This window comes from Lolium rigidum, chromosome 6 (assembly GCF_022539505.1).
Source record: "Lolium rigidum isolate FL_2022 chromosome 6, APGP_CSIRO_Lrig_0.1, whole genome shotgun sequence".
NCBI classification, from domain to species: Eukaryota; Viridiplantae; Streptophyta; class Magnoliopsida; order Poales; family Poaceae; genus Lolium; species Lolium rigidum.
Genome location: NC_061513.1, coordinates 282,941,911 through 282,967,953, shown reverse-complemented (window position 1 = coordinate 282,967,953; position 26,043 = coordinate 282,941,911). Strand labels below are relative to the sequence as shown.

The following is a 26,043-nucleotide window of genomic DNA, read 5'->3' as shown; positions in this document are numbered from 1 at the left end:
GAATCCCCCGAGATGGGATTGGCGGCGGCGGCGTCTCGATGGGTTTTCCGTATCGTGGCTCTCGGTGCTCGGGGGTTTCGCGACGAAGGCTTTAAGTAGGCGGAAGGGCAACGCGGGGGGCCACACGAGGGCCCCACACGCCGGGGCCGCGCGGCCTAGACTCGGGCCGCGCCGCCCTGTTGTGGCGGCGCCTCGTGGCCCCACTTCCTTTCCCCTCGGTCTTCCGGAAGCTTCGTGTGAAAATAGGACCCCGGGCGTTGATTTCGTCCAATTCCGAGAATATTTCTTTACTAGGATTTCCGAAACCAAAAACAGCAGAAAACAACGAATCGGCTCTTCGGCATCTTGTTAATAGGTTAGTGCCGGAAAATGCATAAATACGACATATAATGTGTATAAAACATGTAGATATCATCAATAATGTAGCATGGAACATAAGAAATTATCGATACGTCGGAGACGTATCAGCATCCCCAAGCTTAGTTCTGCTCGTCTCGAGCAGGTAAACGATAACAAAGATAATTTCTGGAGTGACATGCAATCATAACCTTGATCATACTATTGTAAGCATATGTAATGAATGCAGCGATCAAAACAATGGTAATGACATGAGTAAACAAATGAATCATAAAGCAAAGACTTTTCATGGATAGTACTTCAAGACAAGCATCAATAAGTCTTGCATAAGAGTTAACTCATAAAGCAATAAATCAAAGTAAAGGTATTGAAGCAACACAAAGGAAGATTAAGTTTCAGCGGTTGCTTTCAACTTGTAACATGTATATCTCATGGATAATTGTCAACATAGAATAATATAACAAGTGCAATATGCAAGTATGTAGGAATCAATGCACAGTTCACACAAGTGTTTGCTTCTTGAGGTGGAGAGAAATAGGTGAACTGACTCAACATAAAAGTAAAAGAATGGTCCTTCGCAGAGGAAAGCATCGATTGCTATATTTGTGCTAGAGCTTTTATTTTGAAAACATGAAACAATTTTGTCAATGGTAGTAATAAAGCATATGAGTTATGTAAATTATATCTTACAAGTTGCAAGCCTCATGCATAGTTATACTAATAGTGCCCGCACCTTGTCCTAATTAGCTTGGACTACCGGATCATCGCAATACACATGTTTTAACCAAGTGTCACAAAGGGTACCTCCATGCCGCCTGTACAAAGGTCTAAGGAGAAAGCTCGCATTTTGGATTTCTCGCTTTTGATTATTCTCAACTTAGACATCCATACCGGGACAACATGGACAACGGATAATGGACTTCTCTTTAATGCATAAGCATGTGGCAACAATTAGTGTTCTCATATGAGATTGAGGATATATGTCCAAAACTGAAACTTCCACCATGATTCATGGCTTTAGTTAGCGGCCCAATGTTCTTCTCTAACAATATGCATGCTCCAACCATTAAGGTGGTAGATCTCTCTTACTTCAGACAAGACGGACATGCATAGCAACTCACATGATATTCAACAAAGAGTTGATGGCGTCTCCAGGAACATGGTTATCGCACAACAAGCAACTTAATAAGAGATAAAGTGCATAAGTACATATTCAATACCACAATAGTTTTTAGGCTATTTGTCCCATGAGCTATATATTGCAAAGGTGAAGAATGGAAATTTTAAAGGTAGCACTCAAGCAATTTACTTTGGAATGGCGGAGAAATACCATGTAGTAGGTAGGTATGGTGGACACAAATGGCATAGTGGTTGGCTCAAGGATTTTGGATGCATGAGAAGTATTCCCTCTCGATACAAGGTTTAGGCTAGCAAGGTTATTTGAAATAAACACAAGGATGAACGGTGCAGCAAAACTCACATAAAAGACATATTGTAAACATTATAAGACTCTACACCGTCTTCCTTGTTGTTCAAAACTCAATACTAGATATTATCTAGACTTTAGAGAGACCAAATATGCAAACCAAATTAGCAAGCTCTAGGTGTTTCTTCATTAATGGGTGCAAAGTATATGATGCAAGAGCTTAAACATGAGCACAACAATTGCCAAGTATCAAATTATTCAAGACATTTTAGAATTACTACATGTAGAATTTCCCGATTCCAACCATATAACAATTTAACGAAAAAGATTCAACCTTCGCCATGAATACTATGAGTAAAGCCTAAGGACATATTTGTCCATATGCAACAGCGGAGCGTGTCTCTCTCCCACACAATGAATGCTAGGATCCATATTATTCAAACAAAACAAAAACAAAAACAAACCGACGCTCCAAGCAAAGTACATAAGATGTGATCGAATAAAAATATAGTTTCAGGGGAGGAACCTGATAATGTTGTCGATGAAGAAGGGGATGCCTTGGGCATCCCCAAGCTTAGACGCTTGAGTCTTCTTAGAATATGCAGGGGTGAACCACCGGGGCATCCCCAAGCTTAGAGCTTTCACTCTCCTTGATCATATTGCATCATTCTCCTCTCTTGATCCTTGAAAACTTCCTCCACACCAAACTCGAAACAACTCATTAGAGGGTTAGTGGACAATAAAAATTAACATGTTCAGAGGTGACACAATCATTCTTAACACTTCTGGACATTGCATAAAGCTACTGGACATTAATGGATCAAAGAAATTCATCCAACATAGCAAAAGAGGCAATGCGAAATAAAAGGCAGAATCTGTCAAAACAGAACAGTCCGTAAAGATGGATTTTATTGAGGCACCAGACTTGCTCAAATGAAAATGCCCAAATTGAATGAAAGTTGCGTACATATCTGAGGATGACTCACGTAAATTGGCATATTTTTCTGAGTTACCTACAGAGAATTAGGCCCAGATTCGTGACAGCAAAGAAATCTGTTTCTGCGCAGTAATCCAAATCTAGTATTCACTTTACTATCAAAGACTTTACTTGGCACAACAAAACACAAAACTAAGATAAGGAGAGGTTGCTACAGTAGTAAACAACTTCCAAGACTCAAATATAAAACAAAAATACTGTAGTAAAAACATGGGTTGTCTCCCATAAGCGCTTTTCTTTAACGCCTTTCAGCTAGGCGCAGAAAGTGTAAATCAAGTGTTATCAAAAAGTGATGCATCTTCAGCGGGGTTTGGAGTTTTCTCAACCATGAATAGTATATTAGATACATAAGTTTCAGCGGCTCCCTTTTCATTAGTCTTGGGCTTGCTACTCTCATCAAACAAATTTTCAGGAACAAGCCAAGCATAGTTATTTTCTAACGCTTCATTCATCGCTAGGAGCTTACATGGTATTGGTGCTTTGATCTCCCCACCATCATTAATATTATTAGTGTACCTTACTCTCTCCATGTCTATATTTTCAAGGATACTAACAAAATTGGTATAAGAACCAAGCATCTTATATTTAATAAAGACTTTTCTAGCCTCTCTTGCTATACTACCAAATTCTCTAAGAAGGATTTCTAAAACAAAATCTTTCTTTTCCCCTTCTTTCATATCACCGAGTGTAAGAAACATGTGTTGGATTATAGGATTGAGATTAACAAATTTAGTTTCCAACATGCGAACTAAAGCAGCAGCAGCAATTTCATAATTAGGAGCAAGTTCTACCAAGTGTCTATCTTCAAAATCTTCAACGGTACTAACATGATTGAAAAATTCTTCTATATTGTTTCTCCCAACTATAGACCCACGTCCTACCGGTATGTCTTTTGTGGTAAAATTAAAAGGAAACATGATGAATCAAGTAAAGTAAATGCAAGTAACTAATTTTTTTGTGTTTTTGATATAGAATGCAAGACAGTAAATAAAGTAAAGCTAGCAACTAATTTTTTTGTGTTTTGATATAAGTGCAGCAAACAAGTAAGTAAATAAAATAAAGCAAGACAAAAACAAAGTAAAGAGATTGGATTGTGGAAACTCCCCTTGCAGCGTGTCTTGATCTCCCCGGCAACGGCGCCAGAAAAGTAGCTTGATGCGTGCAGTTGACACACGTCCGTTGGGAACCCCAAGAGGAAGGTGTGATGCGGACGATAGCAAGTTTTCCCTCGAAAAGAAACCAAGGTTCATCGAACCAGGAGGAGCCAAGAAGCACGTTGAAGGTTGATGGTGGCGGAATGTAATGCGGCGCAACACCGGGGATTCCGGCGCCAATGTGGAACCTGCACAACACAACCAAAGTACTTTGCCCCAACGAAACAGTGAGGTTGTCAATCTCACCGGCTTGCTGTAACAAAGGATTAACCGTATTGTGTGGAAGATGATTGTTTGCAGAAAAACAGTAAACAAGTATTGCAGTAGATTGTATGCGATGTAAAGAATAGGACCGGGGTCCACAGTTCACTAGAGGTGTCTCTCCCATAAGATAAAAGCATGTTGGGTGAACAAATTACAGTCGGGCAATTGACAAATAGAGAGGGCATAACAATGCACATTCATGATATGATAAATATAGTGAGATTTAATTGGGCATTACGACAAAGTACATAGACCGCTATCCAAGCATGCATCTATGCTTAAAAAGTCCACCTTCGAGGTTATCATCCGAACCCCTTCCGGTATTAAGTTGCAAAACAACGAGACAATTGCATTAAGTATGGTGCGTAATGTAATCAATTACTACATCCTTAGACATAGCATCAATGTTTTATCCCTAGTGGCAACAACACATCCACAACCTTAGAACTTTCTCGTCACTCGTCCCGCATTTAATGGAGGCATGAACCCACTATCGAGCATAAATACTCCCTCTTGGATTTAAGAGCAAAAACTTGGCCAGAGCCTCTACTAATAACGGAGAGCATGCAAGATCATAAACAACACATAGGTAATAGATTGATAATTAACATAACATAGTATTCTCTATCCATCGGATCCCGACAGACACAACATATAATATTACAGATAGATGATCTTGATCATGTTAGGCAGCTCACAAGATCCAACAATGAAGCACAATGAGGAGAAGACAACCATCTAGCTACTGCTATGGACCCATAGTCCAGGGGTGAACTACTCACTCATCACTCCGGAGGCGATCATGGCGATGAAGAGTCCTCCGGGAGATGAATCCCCTCTCCGGCAGGGTGCCGGAGGTGATCTCCAGAATCCCCCGAGATGGGATTGGCGGCGGCGGCGTCTCAGTAAGGTTTTCCGTATCGTGGCTCTCGGTACCGGGGGTTTCGCGACGAAGGCTTTAAGTAGGCGGAAGGGCAACGCGGGGGGCCACACGAGGGCCCCACACGCCAGGGCCGCGCGACCTAGACCTGGGCCGCGCCGCCCTGTTGTGGCGGCGCCTCGTGGCCCCACTTCCTTTCCCTCTCGGTCTTCTGGAAGCTTCGTGTGAAAATAGAACCCTGGGCGTTGATTTCGTCCAATTCCGAGAATATTTCTTTACTAGGATTTCGAAACCAAAAACAACGAGAACAAAGAATCGGCTCTTCGGCATCTTGTTAATAGGCTAGTACCGGAAAATGCATAAATACTACATATAATGTGTATAAAACATGTAGATATCATCAATAATGTAGCATGGAACATAAGAAATTATCGATACGTCGGAGACGTATCATCGGGCACACGAGAACCCAAGTGGACGGTTTTGTAGGATCTATGTCTGTGCGAGTCGTGGGCGCAGGTGAGCCATGACTCCATCATTGGCGCCAACAAAAAATACGGGAAGTATTGGCGAGGATCAAGGCCGAGTTCGATGAGCGGAAGCTCATCAACAGCGACTACAACAAAGTGACAATGAAGAGGAGCCAAAAGGCAATATCGACGTGATGGGCCATTATCCAGGTGTCGGTGAACTCCTTCCATGGGTACCATCACGACTTAGTGACCAGAGACGACATCGGCGCCGACGTCTCCCAACTGGTACGGCTCTTTCTTACATAATCTGTAGTGCCTACATTGTGTTCGATGAAATGATTCCGCTTCCTTTGGTTAGTTTGACAGGGCCATGGAGATTTACCGGAGGAACTCGGATGGGCGTAAGTCATTTGTGCTGACGCATTGCTATAGCAAGCTCAAAACGAACCACAAATGGCAGTTGACGCGCCTGTCGTTGTCCAAGGGGAAGGACGCCATTGATATGGACGCGTCGCTGGCAACGTCGGCAGGGCGTCCTACTGGCAACAAGGCTGCTAAGGCCGCCTTGGCCGACGCTGCGTCGTCTGAGAAGACGCAGGCATCGATCACGAAATGCCTCGCCGACGTCTCCTCGACCTTTCTCTCCCGCGACAAAAAGGCCGACGAAAGGTGGGCAGAGCTGCTCACGAGGCAAGAGGAGAAGTTCGAGCTCAAGAAACGCAGGGATGACATGTCCATGCTGAGAGCGTCGACATAGGGAATGTCTCCCCGGACGCGGGCGGCGCACAACTTCTTCAAAGGTCATATCCTCGACGACATCAAAGCCAAAATGGTGGCGATCGAGGCTGCGGCCGACGCGGCGGCCCAGGCAGCGGTAGCGGCAGCAACCGCGGAGCAAGAGCCGGCAGACGCGTCTTCTACTGCTACACCTGCGTCGGTCTCTGCCTCTGCATCGGCGACGGAGCAGACGGAGCATGCACAGCACCGGACAGATTGCGACGAGGTGATCGTGATCGACGGGCCTACGTCGACTCAGGATACGTCGTCGTCGGCTAACCCCTTCTTCTAATTTAGCATGCACCACCGGTCTGTAATATGATCGTGCGCCGAGTACTATGATCGTTGCTACTCTGATCGCGACGATTCGGCGGGAACGATCTCTTTTGAATGCAAACTATTTGAATTTCTTATTGGAGGCGGCGTTTGGGGGATGCGGCTGGGGAGCGACGTCCCCAAACGCGGCACGAACAAAACAAGTCCCCCAAACGCTCGATCCGGCGCTCTTTGGGGGACGGTTTGGGGGACACGTCTGGAGATGCTCTAATGAGACGGTACATGAGCAAACTAGGCATAGTTTTCTGAGCAAGTTTTTTTATAAGGATTATCCTAGCTTTTTTATTTCCAAAGTTTATAAACAATGCAAGTGTTTTTAAGAATCAATAAAGCTTGCCGACTAGCTTTCCCTCAAAAAGGAAGATCCTGCCTCTGTTGTACCGTGGTGATATAACTCTGACTTCAAGTAAGAAAACTTTGACTTCAAGAAAATGTCGTAAAAAAATAATCTATCTTGTACACGCGTGTATGTCGGAAATACTAATACTTTCAATTGAGAGCTCTGAGCTCTAGTAGGAAGCTTAGAATTTGTTACCATAACTCTCAAAAATAGATTTGATTGTAAAGATACTTACCGCGAAGTTGCTCTTGCTTAACACGACCAGTCGGTTCAATCCAATCGCACTACTCACCTCTCCGCGGCATGGAAGTTCCTCACACGTCACCCTTCGCAGCTTCCTCTATAATGCTCCTCCGCCGCTCTACTCTCCGACACTCTTGTCCCATACTCCTTCTCTGCCGCGCTACTCTCCGACACTCTTGTCCCCTACTCCTTCTCTGCCGCTCTACTCTCCGACACTCTTGTCCCCTACTCCTTCTCTGCCGCTCTACTCTCCGACACTCTTGTCCCCTACTCCTTCTCTACCGCTCTACTCTCCGACACTCTTGTCCCCTACTCCTTCTCTGCCGCTCCTGGATTGCCCCTTGTGTATCCACATGAGAAAATCTCAACCCATCATGAACTTTGGGCTAGAGCTCAACCCAAAGGCCTTGAACGCCATCAAGCACCAGGAAGGCATTGGGACTCATGAGACTAGGTCTTGTGTCATAGGTTCCTGGTTCCCACTGAGTTATGGGACCCATTTGTTCCTGGCCCCACCCGTCAATCACACAGCAAAATCTCCTACGGGGCGCCACCATTCGTACACAGACCAGCCCCATGCCGTAACCAAATAACCACCGTCCACTCCCATCCCACTCGCGGCCCCCCTCCCTCCCTCCCTCCCTCCCAGATCAATCAAACCAAGGCAATCAACAGAGAGAGAAACCGAGACGCAGCGCCCCAAAAATGGCGAAGCTGCAGGAGACGTACGCGTGCTCGCCGGCGACGGAGCGCGGGCGGGGGATCCTGCTGGGTGGCGACCCGAAGACGGACACGATCGTCTACTGCGCCGGCCGCAGCGTCATCTTCCGCCGCCTCGACGCGCCGCTCGACGCCTGGGCCTACACGGACCACGCCTACCCGACCACCGTCGCCCGCATCTCCCCCAACGGCGAGTGGGTCGCCTCCGCCGACGCCTCCGGCTGCGTCCGCGTCTGGGGCCGCAACGGCGACCGCGCGCTCAAGGCCGAGTTCCGCCCCATCTCAGGCCGCGTCGACGACCTCCGATGGTCCCCCGACGGCCTCCGCATCGTCGTCTCCGGGGACGGCAAGGGCAAATCCCTCGTCCGCGCCTTCATGTAAGCGGATCGCGCTCCCTCCCCCCGCCCGTCCTATCTGTGTCCCATGCCCGTTACGTACCGATCTCGGCAGATCGTACAAGGATTTAGGGGAATTTTGTTATCAATGATCTTCTGTCATTAACGATCCATTTCTAACGAATACTGGACACGGTGGAGATTTTGTCTCAATTTAAGGGGTCATTTATGATGGAGATTAGATGGACACGTAGCTTGTCATTGACATTTGGTTCCTATTTTATACTTTAAGACTCAATCATCATTATCTAACCTAATAATAATACACGATCTACCTTATCTTTCCCTGTAATTTCTACGGTGAGAAGGTGATTCACATAATTTTGCACTAAGAATCCGTTGATGGATGTATTCCGTGAGAATTTCCTTCAGGTAATTGGGGGTGATTTTTCATGAAGATAATAGGGACATGATCTTTCACCGTCTTTTGGGGTGAAAGACGTTGGTTAGAGAATGCCATGCTGTTTGCACTGAGTCCTTATGTGTTGTTTCACTCCGGGTATATAATCTTATATGCTAAATTCTCCCAAATGTGTAGGTGGGACTCCGGCAGCACGGTCGGCGATTTCGATGGGCACTCAAAGAGAGTTTTGAGTTGCGATTTCAAGCCAACACGGCCATTTCGCATTGTGACATGTGGTGAAGATTTTCTCGCGAATTTCTACGAAGGGCCACCATTCAAATTCAAGCACTCCATAAGGTCAACTGTGAATTCTGACATTCATACTTTATTACTTTCAGACGCGTACTGCAAAGTGTGTTCTCGTAGTTTTTCTTTTTGAAAGGCTTGTTTCTTTATCATTCTGTTTTGTAACTTCGCTGCACATAAGCCAGATATTACTTGATACCACAGTATGTGTGCATGCATTAACCTTCCGTTTGCCTCTGTATATAGAATGTCTTAACAAAAAAAATCACATGTCTAATCTACTTCTGTTTTTGTGCCTGCGTACGGTACCATATATAGTGCTAATTTCCCCGTGTTTTTTAATCCTGCCCTTACAGAAATTTGCTTATCTGAACTGTAGCGCTGAACACTCGAGGCTAAAACCACAAAGTTGTCTCTGTTTACTCCTAGATCTAGTTGTGAGCCCATTATTTGATTAGCACACACTATGTTTATTTTCACCTACAAAAACAGTTTGTTTGCTGTTAGTTTCCTCTTTGGACTATGTAGAAATTACATTTTGCTTGTTGCAGCTGTAAATTCTGCGGCAGCTTAATCCCATGAAGTTAGCTTATGCTTAACTGCTTAACTATAGTGACATAACATGATATGCAATTGGAGTACTTAGATTCTACACATTGCTCCATTATGATGTTTCCCACTGAGTGGAGGCCATGTAGGAATCATGTTTGCTCCATATTTCACAAATACTTATTTTTTCATTTGTTATGGACCGTCGGTTCATCTTGTAATTTATTTTCTTTCTTGGACTCCTAGACATGAATTTCACATTGTCTCTTCCCTTTAAATTTCAGGGATCACTCTAACTTTGTTAACTGTATCCGGTATGCACCTGATGGAAGCAAGTTTATTACTGTGAGTTCAGATAAGAAGGGTTTAATATATGATGGAAAAACTGGAGACAAGATCGGAGAACTATCCAGTGAAGACAGTCATACTGGGAGCATATATGCTGTTAGCTGGAGTCCTGACAGTAAACAAGTAATTTTAATACGAGTTGTTCCCTGATATCAGTTACTGTGTACACACATAATGTCACCAGTTTCTGGTCCATCGAGATTGGGCTTGGTCTGTTCTTGAGTTCCTTCATTAGGCATGGTTACAGAACCAACCACAGATTCATATATTGTAGTTCGCAGAACATAATGCTGTTAATCATAAAGCATGATCTATCTATATTGGTGATGTAATACCTGCAAAACTGGAACTATTTATCCTGTACTTGCAAGATTTCTGTACCTAGGATGCACATGCATTACTGTCTGTAGCTGAAACTATAATCTAATCTTTAGCTAGGGTACTTTAATGGTATTAATGCATCTTTGCTACCAGTCAATTAGTTTGTCTCGCTCTAAGCAATTATGGTTGGCATGTGTATCTATTCTTAATGGCGACATCTTTGTTGCTCATACCTTCAGGTGTTTTTTTAGCGATCATACCTTCAGGTCCTATTCCTAATTGCAATTTGTTTGTTGCTCTTACATTTAGGTTCTAACAGTTTCTGCTGATAAAACTGCGAAAATATGGGATATCATGGAGGATGCCAGTGGAAAAGTGAACAGAACTCTGGTTTGTCCTGGTATAGGTGGTGTAGATGACATGCTTGTGGGTTGCCTCTGGCAGAATGATCATCTTGTCACAGTCTCTCTTGGTGGGACATTCAACGTCTTCTCGGCAAGCAATCCAGAAAAAGAGCCAGTGTCGTTTGCAGGACATTTGAAGACTGTTAGTTCTCTGGTATACTTTCCTCAAAGTAACCCAAGAACTATGCTATCTACAAGCTACGATGGTGTCATCATAAGATGGATACATGGTGTTGGATATGGTGGCAGGTTGATTCGTAAGAACAACACCCAGATCAAATGCTTTGTTGCAGCAGAAGAGGAGCTGATCACTTCAGGGTATGATAACAAGGTAAGAACTAAGAACTAAGAAAACCTCTAGGTGATCTATGTGGTTAATGTTATCAGATTATATATCAGAGTAAATCAATTTTATATTTATTGGGATTGCTTTCTCTTCATGTTATGTATAGGTTTAACCATTTAAGTATGAAGTGGTAATCATCGTCTCTATGCTTAGCTTACATGATAGGCTTACTAAAAGAACCATGTCTTGCATTTTTAGCCCATATTAGCTCATCAATATGATGGTACTCTAATATATTTTTATCTCATTATCGGATATAGATGGTATCAATCATAGGATTTAAGTTCATTGCACTTGGTTGCTGGATTGAAATGCAAGTTTAGTAACACCTATGAAGTTTGTGTTTCAACCTTGATGTGTCACGCTGTGTAGTAATTGGTTCCCTAATCCTTAGTTGCCCAAAAATAATACTCCCTCTGATCCATAATAAGTGTCAGTGTTTTAGTTCAAATTTTCAACTTAAATGAACTAAAACCCCGACACTGATTATGGATCAGACGGAGTACTACAAAAAAAATCTGTTGGCATGTGGCTTGTTTAGTTTAATTTCATCACTACCGATAAAATTAACAATTGGTCTGAAGATTTTCATGGCATTCTTTTTTCTGTTTGGACAATGGTTAGGCTTTAGTTATGATGAGGAGCTTATGTATTTTCCTTGAAAACAGGTCTTTAGAATTCCTCTTAATGGAAATCAGTGTGGAGACGCTGAGTCAGTTGATGTCGGAGGTCAGCCAAATGCTTTAAACATTGCAGCTCAGCTACCTGAATTTGCACTGATTACCACAGATTCTGCGATCGTATTGCTGCACAAGACAACAGTCACTTCCACAACCAAAGTTAGTTATACTATCACTTCATCTGCTGTTTCTCCTGATGGCACTGAAGCTATCGTGGGTGCGCAAGACGGGAAACTGCGAATTTATTCTATCAGTGGGGATACTGTTACAGAAGAAGCGGTACTTGAAAAACACCGGGGTGCTATTACTACCATACATTATTCACCAGATGTTTCCATGTTTGCTTCTGCTGATACCAACAGGGAAGCTGTTGCATGGGATCGGGCAACTAGAGAGGTACTGTTATTTCATCACTTTTTTTTAATCTTCTTTTACTTGCCCAATAATGGATGCTAGACTTTCTTATTAGGTCAGAACATGTTAGGCGTTACACTATCTAGCATGTACATTCAGAGTTTTTTTTTTAAATTTGTCCTTAATAATTATCTGGTTCTAAATATGCCCTCAAAGTATTTCTCATTCCGAATATATCCCAAATTTGTTGTGCTGGTTCTGAATATGCCCTTCCCTTCAGTTGATCGTGTGTTAACTATTATGTGCTTGCCGTGTTGCACCTAGCTTGTAGTGATTTTTGGGTGATGGAACATGCCTTCAAGTAGAAATTACTCCATACCAATGTTGTTTTTGCCCTTTCTGCGGAAACCTCTGTTCATGTTTCTTGTGTTAAATAAGCTCATGAATTTAGCATTAATAGTTAAATATTATCTCTCAATATGCATGGATAGACATAGGATGAGGGTTATATGGCTGTTAAAGCTTCGGTCGAGTACTGTCCACTACCGCTTTACCTGAAATACTGTTACCAACTGAAACTTGCTCCCTTGGTGTACCATATCTGGATTACACTGCATCTAATATTGCTCTCTTCCACAGATAAAGCTGAAGAACATGCTGTTCCACACAGCTCGGGTAAACTCCCTGGCCTGGTCACCTGACAGTCGTTTGGTCGCCACAGGCTCAATAGATACCTGTGCAATCATATACGACGTGGACAAGCCAGCATCCAGCCGCATCACCATCAAGGGAGCTCATCTCGGCGGAGTCCACGGGCTCACGTTCGCTGACAACGATACTCTGGTGACTGCCGGTGAGGACGCTTGTGTCCGCGTCTGGAAACTGCCACAACAATAGGCGCCCATCATCAGTTAGCATTCCTTCAGTGTCGATTGAAATAAACTTCGCTTGCTGTTGCCCGCATGGTCTCGCTGTTTTTCCACAGGCCGTGGCATCACCTTTTAGTCTTTGCTTTCTTGTAATGCTCCACGAAGAACTCTACTGTCGTTATTTCCATGCATCTGGTTTTGTGAGCGGCTGAGAATACAGGGATGCTGGTGTGTGGTTTTTTTGAGTCTGCTCCCTGGAGTAGTTGTTAATAACTGACATTTTTTTGCTTGTCACGAATCATACACCTATACCTCTTGTTTTTAGAACACTATTCCAGTACAGCTACCGATATGTACTTTTCATCATAAACAAGCTTTATCATGCTGTTGTTTCTTGTTGATTGTATAACCATATCCATTCGAGAAAACCCATGGCATTGGCACGAAGCAAGATACATGTCCAAGCTGAGAATATCGCAATGCAGCAGCAGAACGTTCAGGGTATACGGTTCTCTACCGGTGTGAGGGCAAATGAGGGAACAAGATCCAGAAGCGGTGCTTGTTGCTTCCATGAAGGAAAGAACATGGTGGTGGCCCGTGGGCATGCTGACTTTACACGCCGATAAGGTTCTTTTGTGTGTAATGTTGGGGGTTGGTGTACTGCTGCCACCTGTTGCAATGATTTTGTTTTAAATAAAAGATCAAATCTATGAGATTTTTGAACTCTTACTTTTTTCAAGATACAACTTTGGAATCTTAGATGCCAAACCACAAATCTTTAAATATTAGCAGCCAAGGCTACGAGCAAGCACCATTAAAGTAATCAATCAACATCATCAAGAACAACAACACCAATATTTCAAGAAAAAACATCATTAAAGTAATCAACCAACATCACCAAGAACACCAATACAAGTATTTCAAGAAAAAAACACCATTAAAGTAATCAACGAACATCATCAAGAACACCAACACCGGTATTTCAAGAAAAAGCAACTGAAAAAATTATCGATGTTGCCTAGGAGTCGAGTGTATGAATAACCATTGTCGAGGACGTAACGATCGGAACAAATATTGCGAAGATAATCTTTCTTGCGGCAAACCTGAGAAAAAAGTCCAGAACTAAGAACCATACCTAGAGAGAATTAATTTTCCAACACCAGCATTGGTGTCAGGATAGAGATCTCGTCGTCGAACGGAAGACTAAGGATCACACTTATCGTTGACATTGAAGTCCAATACAAAACTTCCACCAACATATTAACATAATTAAAGACACTAATGTTATTAAAAACTCTACTCACAAATCAGGTTCCCTAACTGTTCAACGCGTGGCCGAAAGAAACCTATGTACTATAGAAGAGGCGGAGGTGGAGACCGCAGCTAGCTTTTTAGTGGAAAAGAGGGCGGCGGATGTAACCTTATGCTGATCATAGTGCAGAGTAATTTGGGAAACACAGATCGGCTCTCGGGTGCCACACACCCCTATACTCAGAAAAATAAAAATTAAAAATTTAAAAGTTCAAAAAAATCAAAAAAATTTGGGAATCAAAGATGGCCAGGTATTGTACTTGAAACAAAATTTATTTCCCTAGGAAATCACTTTTATTGTATCCTGGGTAAAAAGAACAAACTCGAAACGCCCGATAACCAGGTATTGTTCACTTTATATTTGTCATAATTTTGTCTTTTCTTGCCAAGGAGACCATGGAAACCATTTCGTTTGTAAATATTTTTTCCGAGTACAAACTTGGTCATCCTTGGTTTCCAGGAAGATTCAAATTTCTTTTGACTTTTTTTAAATTACTATATTGTTTTTAGTCTATTGGGGTGCCTATATGGGCTGCCTGCATAGGTGCACAATGTCAATTCCGGGCGGACGGCGGTTATCCAAACAAAGCAAGCAAGCAAGCAAACTGACGTGAAGCCAGCGTAGACGGTGCACCGCCCATCGCTCAACGACCTACTATCATGGATCGCACAATCGCACCGCAAGCGGGCAGGAACCGTATTCAGGTCCAAGTCCAACCGACCCACACACACAAACTGGAACTGCTCATATCTCATCGCCATCGTGCCCTGCCTGCGCCACCACCACCTCCTCCTTTTCTTCTTCTTTTCTCTCTCGCTTCTCTCCTCTCGTCTCCGCACCTCTCGCCTCTCCCACGACCCCACCTCCACCACCTAGGGCACGCCCGCCCCGCGCGCCGCATCGGCGCCGCCGCCAGCCCGCCCGCCGCCGCCGCCGCGCGATCTCCCTGCCTCCCGTCCGATCGCCCCAGGTCAGTCGCCCCCGCTCCCAACCTCTCTCTCCCCCCGCTGCTCTCGCCCCCTATCACCGCCCCGTCCCTGATCTCGCGGCGCCGGCCGCCTCTCACCGCTCCTCGCCCCGTAGCACCATCAACCCCCGGTTGGTCGACGACAGGGTCTCCGGCCGCGCCCCCGATTCGCGCGCGCGCGCGGTCGGAGAAGCCCGATTGCTCATGCCGCTGGGCTCCCGACGCCGATTCCGCTCTCCCCCTACTAGGTCTCGATCGGTTCCACGCTACGGCGGTTGCTTCCCCCGCGGTGCCACCTGTCGGTTCCGTCGCCCGCCCGCCCGCATAGTTTCCCCCACCTATCCGTCCCGTTGCCTGCCCGCGCGCCTAGTTTTCGTAACCGCTCCGCCGGTGCTGACGCGGTGACCGAAACTAGGATCTCAACCGCGATTCATCATGCTGTAGGATCATGAACTAGTACTAGGAGACAGGCCACGGTGGATTGATGGAGCACCGTCACACCGGGTTCAACCAGGCGTGAGCAGGGCGCTCGGAGCCAACCGCTAGAGGTATTCCCAGTTGGAGTTTAAGTGGGTCATTCTTTGCACTTCCAAACTTGGAAGGCATATAATTCCGTCTATGCTAGCCGTATCAAACCCTCGAGGAGCCTGCGCGCTCCAAGTTTTTGCGCAACTCTACTTTCCAGCAGTTTACATACGCCCGTTTAATGTTTATCAACCTGCTCATGCTGCGTGAATTGCCGTGCTAATTTTGTAATACATATCCTCTATTTTTTACAGTTAAACAGAGTGCTTCCAGGATTGCTGCCAGCCTGCCTGTACAGCTTCGTTCGTTCAAGCATGGAAGACCAGCCAAACGACTCCCCCGTATGCGCTGCCGAGCAGAGCCAGGAGAACGAGGCGCCCGCGGCTGCCGGCGAGCCCGAAGCAGCGGCAGACGTGTTCATCTACAGGGAAGACGTTGTTTGCCTGAAAGAAAACGCAGATGCCCGTGGTTTGGTGATGGAAGTAGCCGGCGAGTACGATTCCGAAGGCAGCATCACCGATGACGACACTGACACCGAGGAGAATGAGCGTAAAAGTTCCCACAGAACTGAGAAGGGTGGTGGCGCTGCCGCCGCTGCTGCTGCTGCTGCTGCTGATGGTGACAACTGCAGCCATGGGTCTGATCTTGACAGCCTGCCGGATAACAAGGTTAGGGTGCAGTGGATCGATGGTTCGGAGATGACGGAAGATATCGACAGCGTGGTTGTGGTTGACAGGAGTTTCCTCCATGGAGACATGGTTGCTTCGTCCTCTGACCCGACTGGCCAGATGGGGCTCGTTGCGGATGTCAGCCTCGTGGTTGATTTGAAAAGTGCTCGTGGGGATATTGTTAAGGGTGTGTCTGCCAAGGATCTGAGGCGCATCAGGGAGTTCAATGTGGGCGACTATGTTGTCAATGGCCTGTGGCTTGGTCGAGTTGATGAGGTGTTTGATAATATCACTGTGTTGTTTGAGGATGGTGCTGTTTGCAAGGTTTCAAGGGCAGACCCAATGCGCCTAAAGAAGGTTACGGGGCCATTGCATCCAGATGTAGCATGCCCCTTTTATCCAGGACAGCGTGTGAAGGCGGCCTCTTCGTCTGTGTACAAAACATCCAGATGGCTCCATGGAATATGGAAAGCAAGCCGGATGGATGCTACTGTCATAAAGGTGGAAACTGCTGCAGTCATTGTCTATTGGATTGCGTCTGCACACTGTGGTACAAATCAGGAATCTGTTCCTCCCGAGGAGCAGAACCCAAAGGATCTGACTCTCCTGTCTTGTTTTTCATATGCAAACTGGCAATTGACTGAGTGGTGCTTTCCTAACACATGCACATCATCATGTACCAATGCTGCTTTAACGGAATGTTCAAAAGCGAAAGAGCTAAATTCCGAGCACTCCTGTCTAACATCTGATACACCTGAATCTTCCATTGATGTTCAGGATGAAAATAGTAAAACAGATGCAAATCCCGGGCAAAAAGATGGTGATTGTCCTGCTGATCAACCAAATATCTCCGATGGAGATAATGCAACTGTAACCAAAGACTCAGAATCAGGCACTAGTGTACCAACCGCTCCGAAGGAGGGAGTGCAGGATAATGCAACTTACAGAAAAAAGAGTAGAAAACTTATTTTTAAAAAGGAGCATAAAAGAACAAAAAGAAGAGATGAGATCTTTGAAAGAGCCCTGCTGATCGCAGACACGCATACTAAGGTTGATGTCATATGGCAAGATGGGACAAAAGAATATGGAGTAAGTTCCATCTCACTGATCCCGATCCAGAGTCCAAATGATCATGACTTCTTCCCAGAGCAGTACGCTGTGGACAAGGTATCTGATGATTTTGACGGATCGTCTGAAGCAAGGCGTGCGGGTCTTGTTAAAAGTGTTAATGCAAAGGACAGAACTGTATCTGTGACGTGGTTTAAGCCTTCATTGCACTCACAGGAGCCTAGGGAAATTGAGTGTACTGAAATTGTTAGTGCATATGAACTGGATCCCCACCCAGACTATGATTATTGTTATGGAGATGTCGTGGTCCGCTTGCCATCAGTTTCACATCCTCTGGAACCAACCATTAGTGGAAGCACCATGGAAGTGGACAATAATGTAGATTCGGCAGAAGCGTTGGCTGCTTCAAATACGGTGCCCTCTGATGTTGAGGCAGAGCAACAGCTTTCACAAACGGAACCCAGTTCAGAAGTTACCGGCCTTTCCTGGGTTGGAAATATAGTGGGTTTCCAAGATGGTGAGATTCAAGTCATTTGGGGTGATGGGTCGCTGTCAAAGGTATTACATAAGTGCAGTTAATGCAGCAACTACTGCTATTTATGTGAAAGAACTAGCATTAGGAGTTCTATGTTATCTCATGTCGGTTACTGGACTGTTGATCATCAATTTTTGCCTTGTCACCCCGTTGAGGCTTGTCCAGCCTAACCTTATTTTGTTTGCTTTGCTCATGTTCATCTGGAAGCGTTCTACTACCTGAGACTTCCAAAAAATAACCTGCTGCATGTACTACCTCTATTTTTTTGTTAATGAGTTTGTATTGTTATTTCAGGTTGGGCCTCATGAGATATATGTTGTTGGCCGAGAAGACGACGGTGCCTCGCTAGATGATGGAACTGCCTCTGATGCTGCTAGCTGGGAGACTGTTGATGATAATGAAATGGACGTGCCTGATGATTCTGCAAATGTATTCTCTACTGCCAGGCTGTCATTTTTCTTGGTCCAGTCATTCCTCTCCGAAGCACCCTTTAGCTTCCTTTTGTTCCTTCATTGATTGCTGCCTTATGTTTCAGGATGATTCACAAAATATAGCCGACAATAGCATTCCAATGGAGAATGGGTCATTTGATTCCCAGGAGGAAAGTTCTGTCGCAAGTGGTCCACTGACTGCTGCTTTTGGCTTTGTAACCCGAATTGCAAGTGAGCTCTTCGCCCGAGGTAAAAAGCATTTAGATGGGTCAAACTCAGATGCTATGGATGAAGTTGAATCTAATGAGGTTTCAGAATCTGGTGATGAGGACACTGATAAAATCGAGGATGAGAACCACATCGCGACATCGGGATGCACTGCTATGACAACAAACGACTCTTCTGCTGAGAAGTCTGCAGATGTGGTTATGGCTGACGAGCCTGCAGATTCTGATTGCTTGAAACATTTTGACGTTCTGCAGTGCCCTCCAGACCATCATTACCTTGAAAACATAGCACATGTAAGTTCTGCTACGCCACTGTATTTATTACTTATATCCATACATGTATTATGCTCCTGTGTTGCATCTTGAACAGACATTTGTGTTGAAGGGCATGCTTATTATTATTGTTAGTTTCTTTGTCTACTGTATTATTTTGTTGGTATTTCCTTGCTTACAAATATAGCTAAACAATGTTCTAGGGCACTGGTGGAAGAAAATGGGTCAAAAAGGTACAGCAGGAATGGAGTATACTCGAGAAGAATCTACCAGGTTTTTTTCATCTTGATTAAGTAGAATGATTCTGCCAAAAAGTGTACACACATTTTATAATTTTGCTGATGCTATGTTTACTGCAATTGTAGATTATATTTATGTGAGGGTATTTGAAGATCGTATGGATCTCATAAGAGCGGTGATTATTGGAGCAAGTGGCACACCGTACCAAGATGGCCTATTCTTCTTTGACTTCCACCTTCCACCTGAATTCCCACAAGCCCCTCCGGTAAGTACCACAATTAAATAATCCCATTGTGGTTACCACGTCTTACATAATGTATGGCCTATTCTTTTTTGTTTTGCGCCTTTATTCTGGTTACCACAGCTGCTTTCAGTTTACGTTGTAAGTGAGTCCATAAGAGCTAGTTGTTCTGCTGGCACTGACTGCAACTTTCCCATTGTTAACATCTATTGCCAAATCTGCAGTCGGCGTACTATCATTCTGGTGGCTTGCGTGTAAATCCAAACCTTTACGTGGATGGGAAGGTTTGTCTGAGCCTCTTAGGTACCTGGAGTGGCAGAGGAAATGAAGTATGGGATCCATCATCATCTAGTATTCTCCAAGTGCTAGTTTCACTTCAGGGGCTGGTTCTCAATGAAAAGCCCTATTTTAATGAAGCTGGATATGAGAAGCAAGTTGGTACTGTTGAAGGGGAGAAGAATGCACTGCCATACAATGAAAACACATATCTGCTGAGCGTGAGGTCTATGCTGTATATCTTGAGGCGGCCTCCAATGGTAATACACCCCTCTCTTGGTAACCAGTTCATTCATGTCATACTGTCATTATGTAGTTAATTCAACAAATGAACAAAGACTATTTTCTGAACACCATGTTTATCCTTTCTACTTCTCCGTCATGAGCCAACATGCATGTATTCTAGATCATTATATATTTTTCATGATAATTAAGCGGACCATGATGACCCAAAGATATTAATTACCTTGCTCTTGCATAGAACCTTAGCCATAAGTTTCGTTTAATCCTTTGAGGTTCTGATTGTTTACATTTATTACTATTGCTGCAGCACTTTGAGGATTTTGTAAAAAATCACTTCTGCAAGCGAGGACACTACATTCTGAAAGCTTGTGAGGCTTATTTGCAAGGAGATGTGGTTGGCACGCTCAACGATGATGCCTGTTCCACTGATAAGAACAAGGAGTACTCTTGCTCCATGGGTTTCAAGCTTGCATTAGGCAAAATCTTACCACGGCTGGTCACAGCTTTGAAGGACATCGGAGCTGACTGCAGCCAGTACGAGCACCTCGGGAAAACAGAAGCTGGGAAAACAGAAAGTGTTCAAGAAAGCTGACCACTGAGCCGAGTTGCATTCAGATCTTCTTTTGGCTTCAGAAACATGATAAACTTCACCCCCACTGTTTTTCATATAATTGTACATTCAACATTTGTTGTTTCTATGTGAACATTTGGGAAATGTGGTTCCAAATGAATCCGTCTCTTCCAAACTGGGGAATCGAGGTGCCCTTCACAGTTTATGTTTTTTTGTTGAGCTTGTGGGGTTATTAAGGCCAGGCTAGCATGCAAGATTTGGTTCGAGCCTAGAAATTCCAGGAATAGGGATGCAAAGCCAACTAATGGATCAAGCCAAGCCTAGCCTAGATATTCCAGTCACAGTTTACATACCCTATTGAAGTTACTGTCCCACTTTAAGTGTTGGTCAACATTGTAGTTTAAGGTGTTTGTGTGAAGATTTCAACTTTCAAGAGTGTTTTCGTGGAAGGTATCTCTGAGATTTTATCTGTTTGACTCTTGACTATCCTGTAATCTGGGCATTAAGAACATTAACTGGTTCAGGTTGCAACTGTGTCATTTTCTTTCCTGCTATTGGTGTTGCTTCCTATTACACTGGAGCAATAATTTCCATATTTAAACTTCAACAATATAGAGGGTTTACTTCTAGCCAGCATCTCTCTTTACTAAAAATGAAGGCATTAGCCTGACAAAGGTTGGCCTGACCCAGCCAAAAACTCTTCTGCAGCTAATCTCTGAATTTTAAGAACGAAGGCCTGACCAACCCAAGCCAGAAATTGTTCTCAGACTTTCGGCTGGCAAAGACTACAAGGTCAATCTCACAATCAAGTAAACCTACCTAAAAATATGTACATCCTCCAAATCAGAATGTATCTACACATATTTTTTAGTTTTAGATAGGTCTATACTAGAGACAAGTAATATAGATGGAAGGAAATGGTATGGTAGCGGCGTTCACACTTGTAAGTTGTAAGAGCGAGCCCGTAAATACGCGAACTAAACACGTGAAGTTCAGTTCACTGAACTTGTGTTTACGGGTCGAAAAATTGGTGGCGCGGAAGAGTCCCGTAAACGAAAACTATAAAACATCATATTTCTTAAATATGCCATTAAAGACCCATCTGTCAGATTTTTTTTTTCTTTTTTCTCCTAATTTTTTTTTCTTGTCTTCTTCTTCCTCCCGTGTTCTTCCCGGCCAGCAGCACGTCCGCCCCGCGCCCGGCCGCCACTCCCTGCCCGGCCGCGCCTCGTCGGCCTGGCCACGCGCCGCTCCGCCCCGCGCCTGCCCGCCCGCAGCGAGCTCGCCCCGCCCGCCCACGAGCTCGCACTGCCCGCGGTGAGCTCACCCCGCGCTGTCCCACGTCGCCAACGATGCCGTCCCGTCCGTCAACGAGCTCACCCCGTCCCGCGCTGCCCCACGCCGTCCCGAGCTCGCCAGAAACTGGTTGGATTTTGGTGACTGTACCGTCGGAAGCAGTTGGGCTGATCTGAAATTTCAACGCTCCACGAGTAGGGGTTCGTGTTCAGTTCGCTCTTCCAGCCCCTACAAATACAGGCCGAGTTGGGTTTTCGGTCTCGGTCTGAAAACTTTTTTTCGGTTTTGGCTCGTTTACGGTGATCTGCGCCATTTTCTGAACTGAACCCGTAAATTGGCAGTTATTTTTCGGTTTTGCCCAGTTTACGGCTCCGCTAGAGATGCAACATGCATCCTTTTTCCTGTACCTGCTTGCTTAATTTGGTGGCTACACCCTAGCTCCATTTTCCAGTTCAACTCTCTTGTTCTGCTCACACTGGCTTGTCTTGTATTGGACTATTGCTCGAGCAGTGGGCGCACTGTAAGCCCGGCTAAATATTTATCAAAATTGTCAGCCTGGCCAAATTCTCCAGCTCAACTCTCTTTCATTATGTCTTGGGCGTACTGTAACCCTGACTAAATTTTTATTAAATATTTATCATTTTTTATTAAAATAAGCTGCGCTGCCATCGAAAGCCTGGACGCGTGCCCGAGTTTAGAAACGATTGGGTCCGCATATGTGTGTCAGCTAGTGCTGACAAGTATGTTTTATGGGCATACATGCCAAAACTAGGTAGCCATTGGAAGCTCAAGGTTAGTACGCATGTCTTTACTATTAAAACAGAACCTGCGGTGATGGTAAGTCAGCTGGTGTGACACTTCAAATAATTTACAACTAGTATACCACCACACCCACTAACGGAAACTCTCTCAGAGCAACTAACTAGTATGCCGTGCACGTCAAGGATCCACCTACCTCTAACACGCCGTATTGGATCCGGCTAGCCCTAATGGGCCAGGCCGGATCCGGCTTCCAGGGAAGGTCGGTTGGATCTGACTCCTTGCTCCTGGAATGGACTTCTGTAACATCCCAAATTTCAAATCAATGAGAAAGGTGGTTTCCAATTTTCATAAATTAAGAACTAACAAAAACTTTTATTTAAATATGGTGCTATGCATAGTGTTCATGCATTATTTTGTGCCATTGCTATGATGATTGTTGGTGTGCTTATCAAAGTTGCTAAAACCCTACCCTTGATCAATTGAGATCACAAAGGGAAACAAAGAAGAAGAAAAGAAGAAAATAAGAATTTGCAAAAATCCTCACATATGGGCCAGTGGCCATTTTTGAAAATATTTAACCTAGGCCAATTTGATTTGTGCCAATGGTTGGGTAATCTTACTAAACACTTAAGAACCCTTTTTGAATCAAAGAAACTCAAATCAAATCAAATTAAAATGCAAAACCCCCTCACATGAGATAATGGTCAAAACAGCCACTTATCTCATGATGCCCACTTTGAGCCCCTGGATTAAGAGTTTTCTAAACTAAAACCTCCTAAATTTTTGCACCTCATCCAAGAACCCATCAAGGTGAACAACTTTGGTCAAGACCACCTCTGCAAATTCTTTCTAGATTTCAAATTGTCATCAAGCAAAGTAGGAACCTCAAATCAGATTCTAGATTGTGCCCTTTTTGAAATTTCACGAACCAGCTCAATTTTGCACACCACCACCACCATTGTGTGCCAAATTATATTAGAATGAACTCCACCAACAATCTTTGCAAAATTCCAAAGTTCATCTCTTGCGGCCATTTGGCCGAGCACCTTATGTGCACAAGTCTGCCAACTCAACACATGCTATAATCCTTTGGGTTTTAGACTAAACCATCTTGCTCAAGTCAGCAAAGACACTCTCCTCAATCCCCTGGACCAAACCCAACCCTTTACACCACTGTGCCAAGTACAAATTTGACCAAATGGTGATCATGCCGAGCCCTATGTCATCACCTTGCCAACCCTCCTCTCTGGTCAACTCCAGCATGCATCAGCATGTCCTGGACTTCCCTCCCACTCTCCTGAGCACCCTGGTACTCGCCATCGACGAAGGAGAGCACGCCACTGGCCGGAACGCACGCGCCCAGTGACGTCCAGTGAGCGCCAGAGCGCGACGTATGCACGTCCGGAGCGCGCCAGAGCACGCACGCCCCACGTCACCCTCGTCCTCCCCTTGGTCCCTCCTCGCGCCAGCAGCTCCGCCACGACACCAGCTACACGCCAGACACACTCACCTGCGCCAGAGAGGACACTCACTGTCGTCACCATCAAAAGTCTCCGCCACGGTACTGGGAGCTCCCATCACCCTCTAGCATGCGTCACTGCCTTGTTTTCACCGCCGTCAAGTGCGTCGTGCTCGCCAGGACCTCGCCAACCCCGCTGCATCATCGCCAGCCCATCTGCGCCCCTGTAGCGACAACGCCATGGTCGACCTCATCCACCGATCCGCAGACCTCGACGTCGCTATAAATAGAGGCCTCCCGCGCCTCCAATCGTCACAGCACTCACCTCCCCTCTCCTCTATGACCCTCCTCGACCATCTCCCTCTCCACATTGCTCACCGTAGCTCGCCAATTTCATCACCGGAGCCCGTGAAGCCGCCGCGGAAGGAGGAGAAGCTAGGAGCCACCTCCGACGATGCCGCTTGTACCTGGAGCCTCACCGCCGTCCACAACGCCGCCGCAGCACCTCGCGGACGATCGCCGCACCACCGGTGAGCCTCCGACCCCCTGCCCTCGCCGCGCCAGTGAGCTGCGCTCGTCGCTGACGACGATGCACGCCAGCCGTTAGATCTTGTTCTAATCACACGCCTCTGGTTAACCCATACCGTTTCGCTGTTTAAATGTCGCTGACAGGTGGAGCCCACCTTGTCAGGCAGCCCACGTGTGCGAGACGCGCTGCTGTGCTGGCTTTCCCCTTTTCTTTCTCTTCGGCCGTTAAGCCGTTCCCGCCAAGCCCATGAATTCAAACTTTGAATTTCAGTTTTATTTCAATTTCAATACTGGTTCCAATTTCAAATTTAAATTTAGGAAGATCCACTGGGCCAAATTTTATGAATTTGGTATTGTTGGAAAGATTGTAAAAAGCTCTAACCAACCCCACTAGCCTCAACCATTGAAATTTTGTAGAATTAATGTAGTAAAAATAACAAGGCAGAGCCTTTTCCAAATTCAAACATTTATTAAAAATCAACCCTAAGTGATTTTGAGTTGATTCCAACTCTCATAAATCAAAATTCACATACTCTACATGACTATGTAAAAAGATCACATAGTTGTTTGTATGATCATGGGCTAGAACAAAACAATGGCTATGTGGCTATTTCTAGTCCATTTAAAATTATCCAAATTATTTCTTAAATAATGAGAGGTTCCCTCTCATTTAAATCATGGTCCTAAGCAATTCAATATGAAGTGTAGACTTTGGTCTATAGCATCTCATAGTGGATTACTTAGAGATATTAAATTGTTGCAAGAATAATGTTTAAATTGCATGAGGTTTAGTACCTCATTTAAATCATTTTTATCAAATAATAAAAGTGAAGTGTTGACCTTGGTCAACATGATCCCACCCTTATTATTTGAGGAAATTAAATCTTAAGAAGATTCAATGAGAGGAAATTATTTCTCTTACAAGTTTTCTTAAAACACAAGTCAACCCCCTGGTGATTAAGGTGGTGATTCTAGACTAGCTTGTGTGAACCATTAGTGTGTTTAGTCTAGCCCTTAAGATTTGTTTGGTGATTGTATACCTCGTATCCGTTTATAGATGCTAGTACCGAGGAATACCAGGAGGAGGAGGTCTACTACCAGGAAGAAGAAAGCTTTGATCACTATACCAACCAATGCAAGCTATACTCTTGCAAGTTACCCTAGTGCAAGCTCAACTTGAGCAAGGCACTCATACCATACTACTTTGTGTTTTACTTTACAAGTCCCAGTTTTTATCCCTCGAAAGGGACTTGGATGCTTTGTCTGAGCATCTCGGGCGCCCCCACCCGGAGTTCTTCGGAACTCAAGTCAACGACCAGCCCGGAGGGGAACTAAAATGGGTTGTCGTTGCGGATCTGAGAGGCAAGATGGAGCCTCCCATGTCCGAGAGGATCCACTTCTCCATCCGGGAATGCAACTGGCTGGACGGACTCGCTCGTGCTCTACAGGAAGCACTTGCCCGTCTGTGCGGGCAGAATGTGATTGCGATCCAGGGAACTCGCTTCGCGCACTTTGCGAGGCATGACTACATTGGAGGAC

The 26,043-nt window shown here is 44.9% G+C and overlaps 2 protein-coding genes across 2 annotated transcripts; both read left to right on the top strand.

Moving 5' to 3' along the window:
• The first annotated feature begins 7,931 nt into the window (after window positions 1-7,931).
• LOC124660614 (actin-interacting protein 1-2-like) lies at window positions 7,932-13,173 on the top strand. The gene is made up of 6 exons (XM_047198446.1): window positions 7,932-8,344; window positions 8,901-9,062; window positions 9,845-10,031; window positions 10,539-10,964; window positions 11,648-12,055; window positions 12,653-13,173. Exons 1-6 carry the CDS (start codon window positions 7,953-7,955, stop codon window positions 12,908-12,910), a joined length of 1,833 nt encoding a protein of 610 aa, XP_047054402.1. The 5' UTR covers window positions 7,932-7,952; the 3' UTR covers window positions 12,911-13,173.
• Window positions 13,174-15,128: 1,955 nt separating this feature from the next.
• LOC124665371 (probable ubiquitin-conjugating enzyme E2 23) lies at window positions 15,129-20,928 on the top strand. The gene is made up of 8 exons (XM_047202782.1): window positions 15,129-15,164; window positions 15,941-17,980; window positions 18,252-18,386; window positions 18,493-18,909; window positions 19,092-19,161; window positions 19,254-19,393; window positions 19,594-19,905; window positions 20,196-20,928. The coding sequence occupies exons 2-8, from the start codon at window positions 16,001-16,003 to the stop codon at window positions 20,478-20,480; spliced, it is 3,339 nt and encodes a 1,112-aa protein (XP_047058738.1). The 5' UTR covers window positions 15,129-15,164; window positions 15,941-16,000; the 3' UTR covers window positions 20,481-20,928.
• Window positions 20,929-26,043: the final 5,115 nt, after the last annotated feature.

Bases quoted from the DNA above. Each gene is read 5' to 3' on its own strand.
- LOC124660614 (XM_047198446.1), top strand. From the start codon at position 7,953: ATGGCGAAGCTGCAGGAGACGTACGCGTGCTCGCCGGCGACGGAGCGC. The intron at 10,032-10,538 runs GTAATTTTAATA...TCTTACATTTAG, and splicing joins GGAGTCCTGACAGTAAACAA to GTTCTAACAGTTTCTGCTGA. The intron at 10,965-11,647 runs GTAAGAACTAAG...CCTTGAAAACAG, and splicing joins CTTCAGGGTATGATAACAAG to GTCTTTAGAATTCCTCTTAA.
- LOC124665371 (XM_047202782.1), top strand. From the start codon at position 16,001: ATGGAAGACCAGCCAAACGACTCCCCCGTATGCGCTGCCGAGCAGAGC. The intron at 17,981-18,251 runs GTATTACATAAG...TTGTTATTTCAG, and splicing joins GTGATGGGTCGCTGTCAAAG to GTTGGGCCTCATGAGATATA. The intron at 19,906-20,195 runs GTAATACACCCC...CTATTGCTGCAG, and splicing joins TCTTGAGGCGGCCTCCAATG to CACTTTGAGGATTTTGTAAA.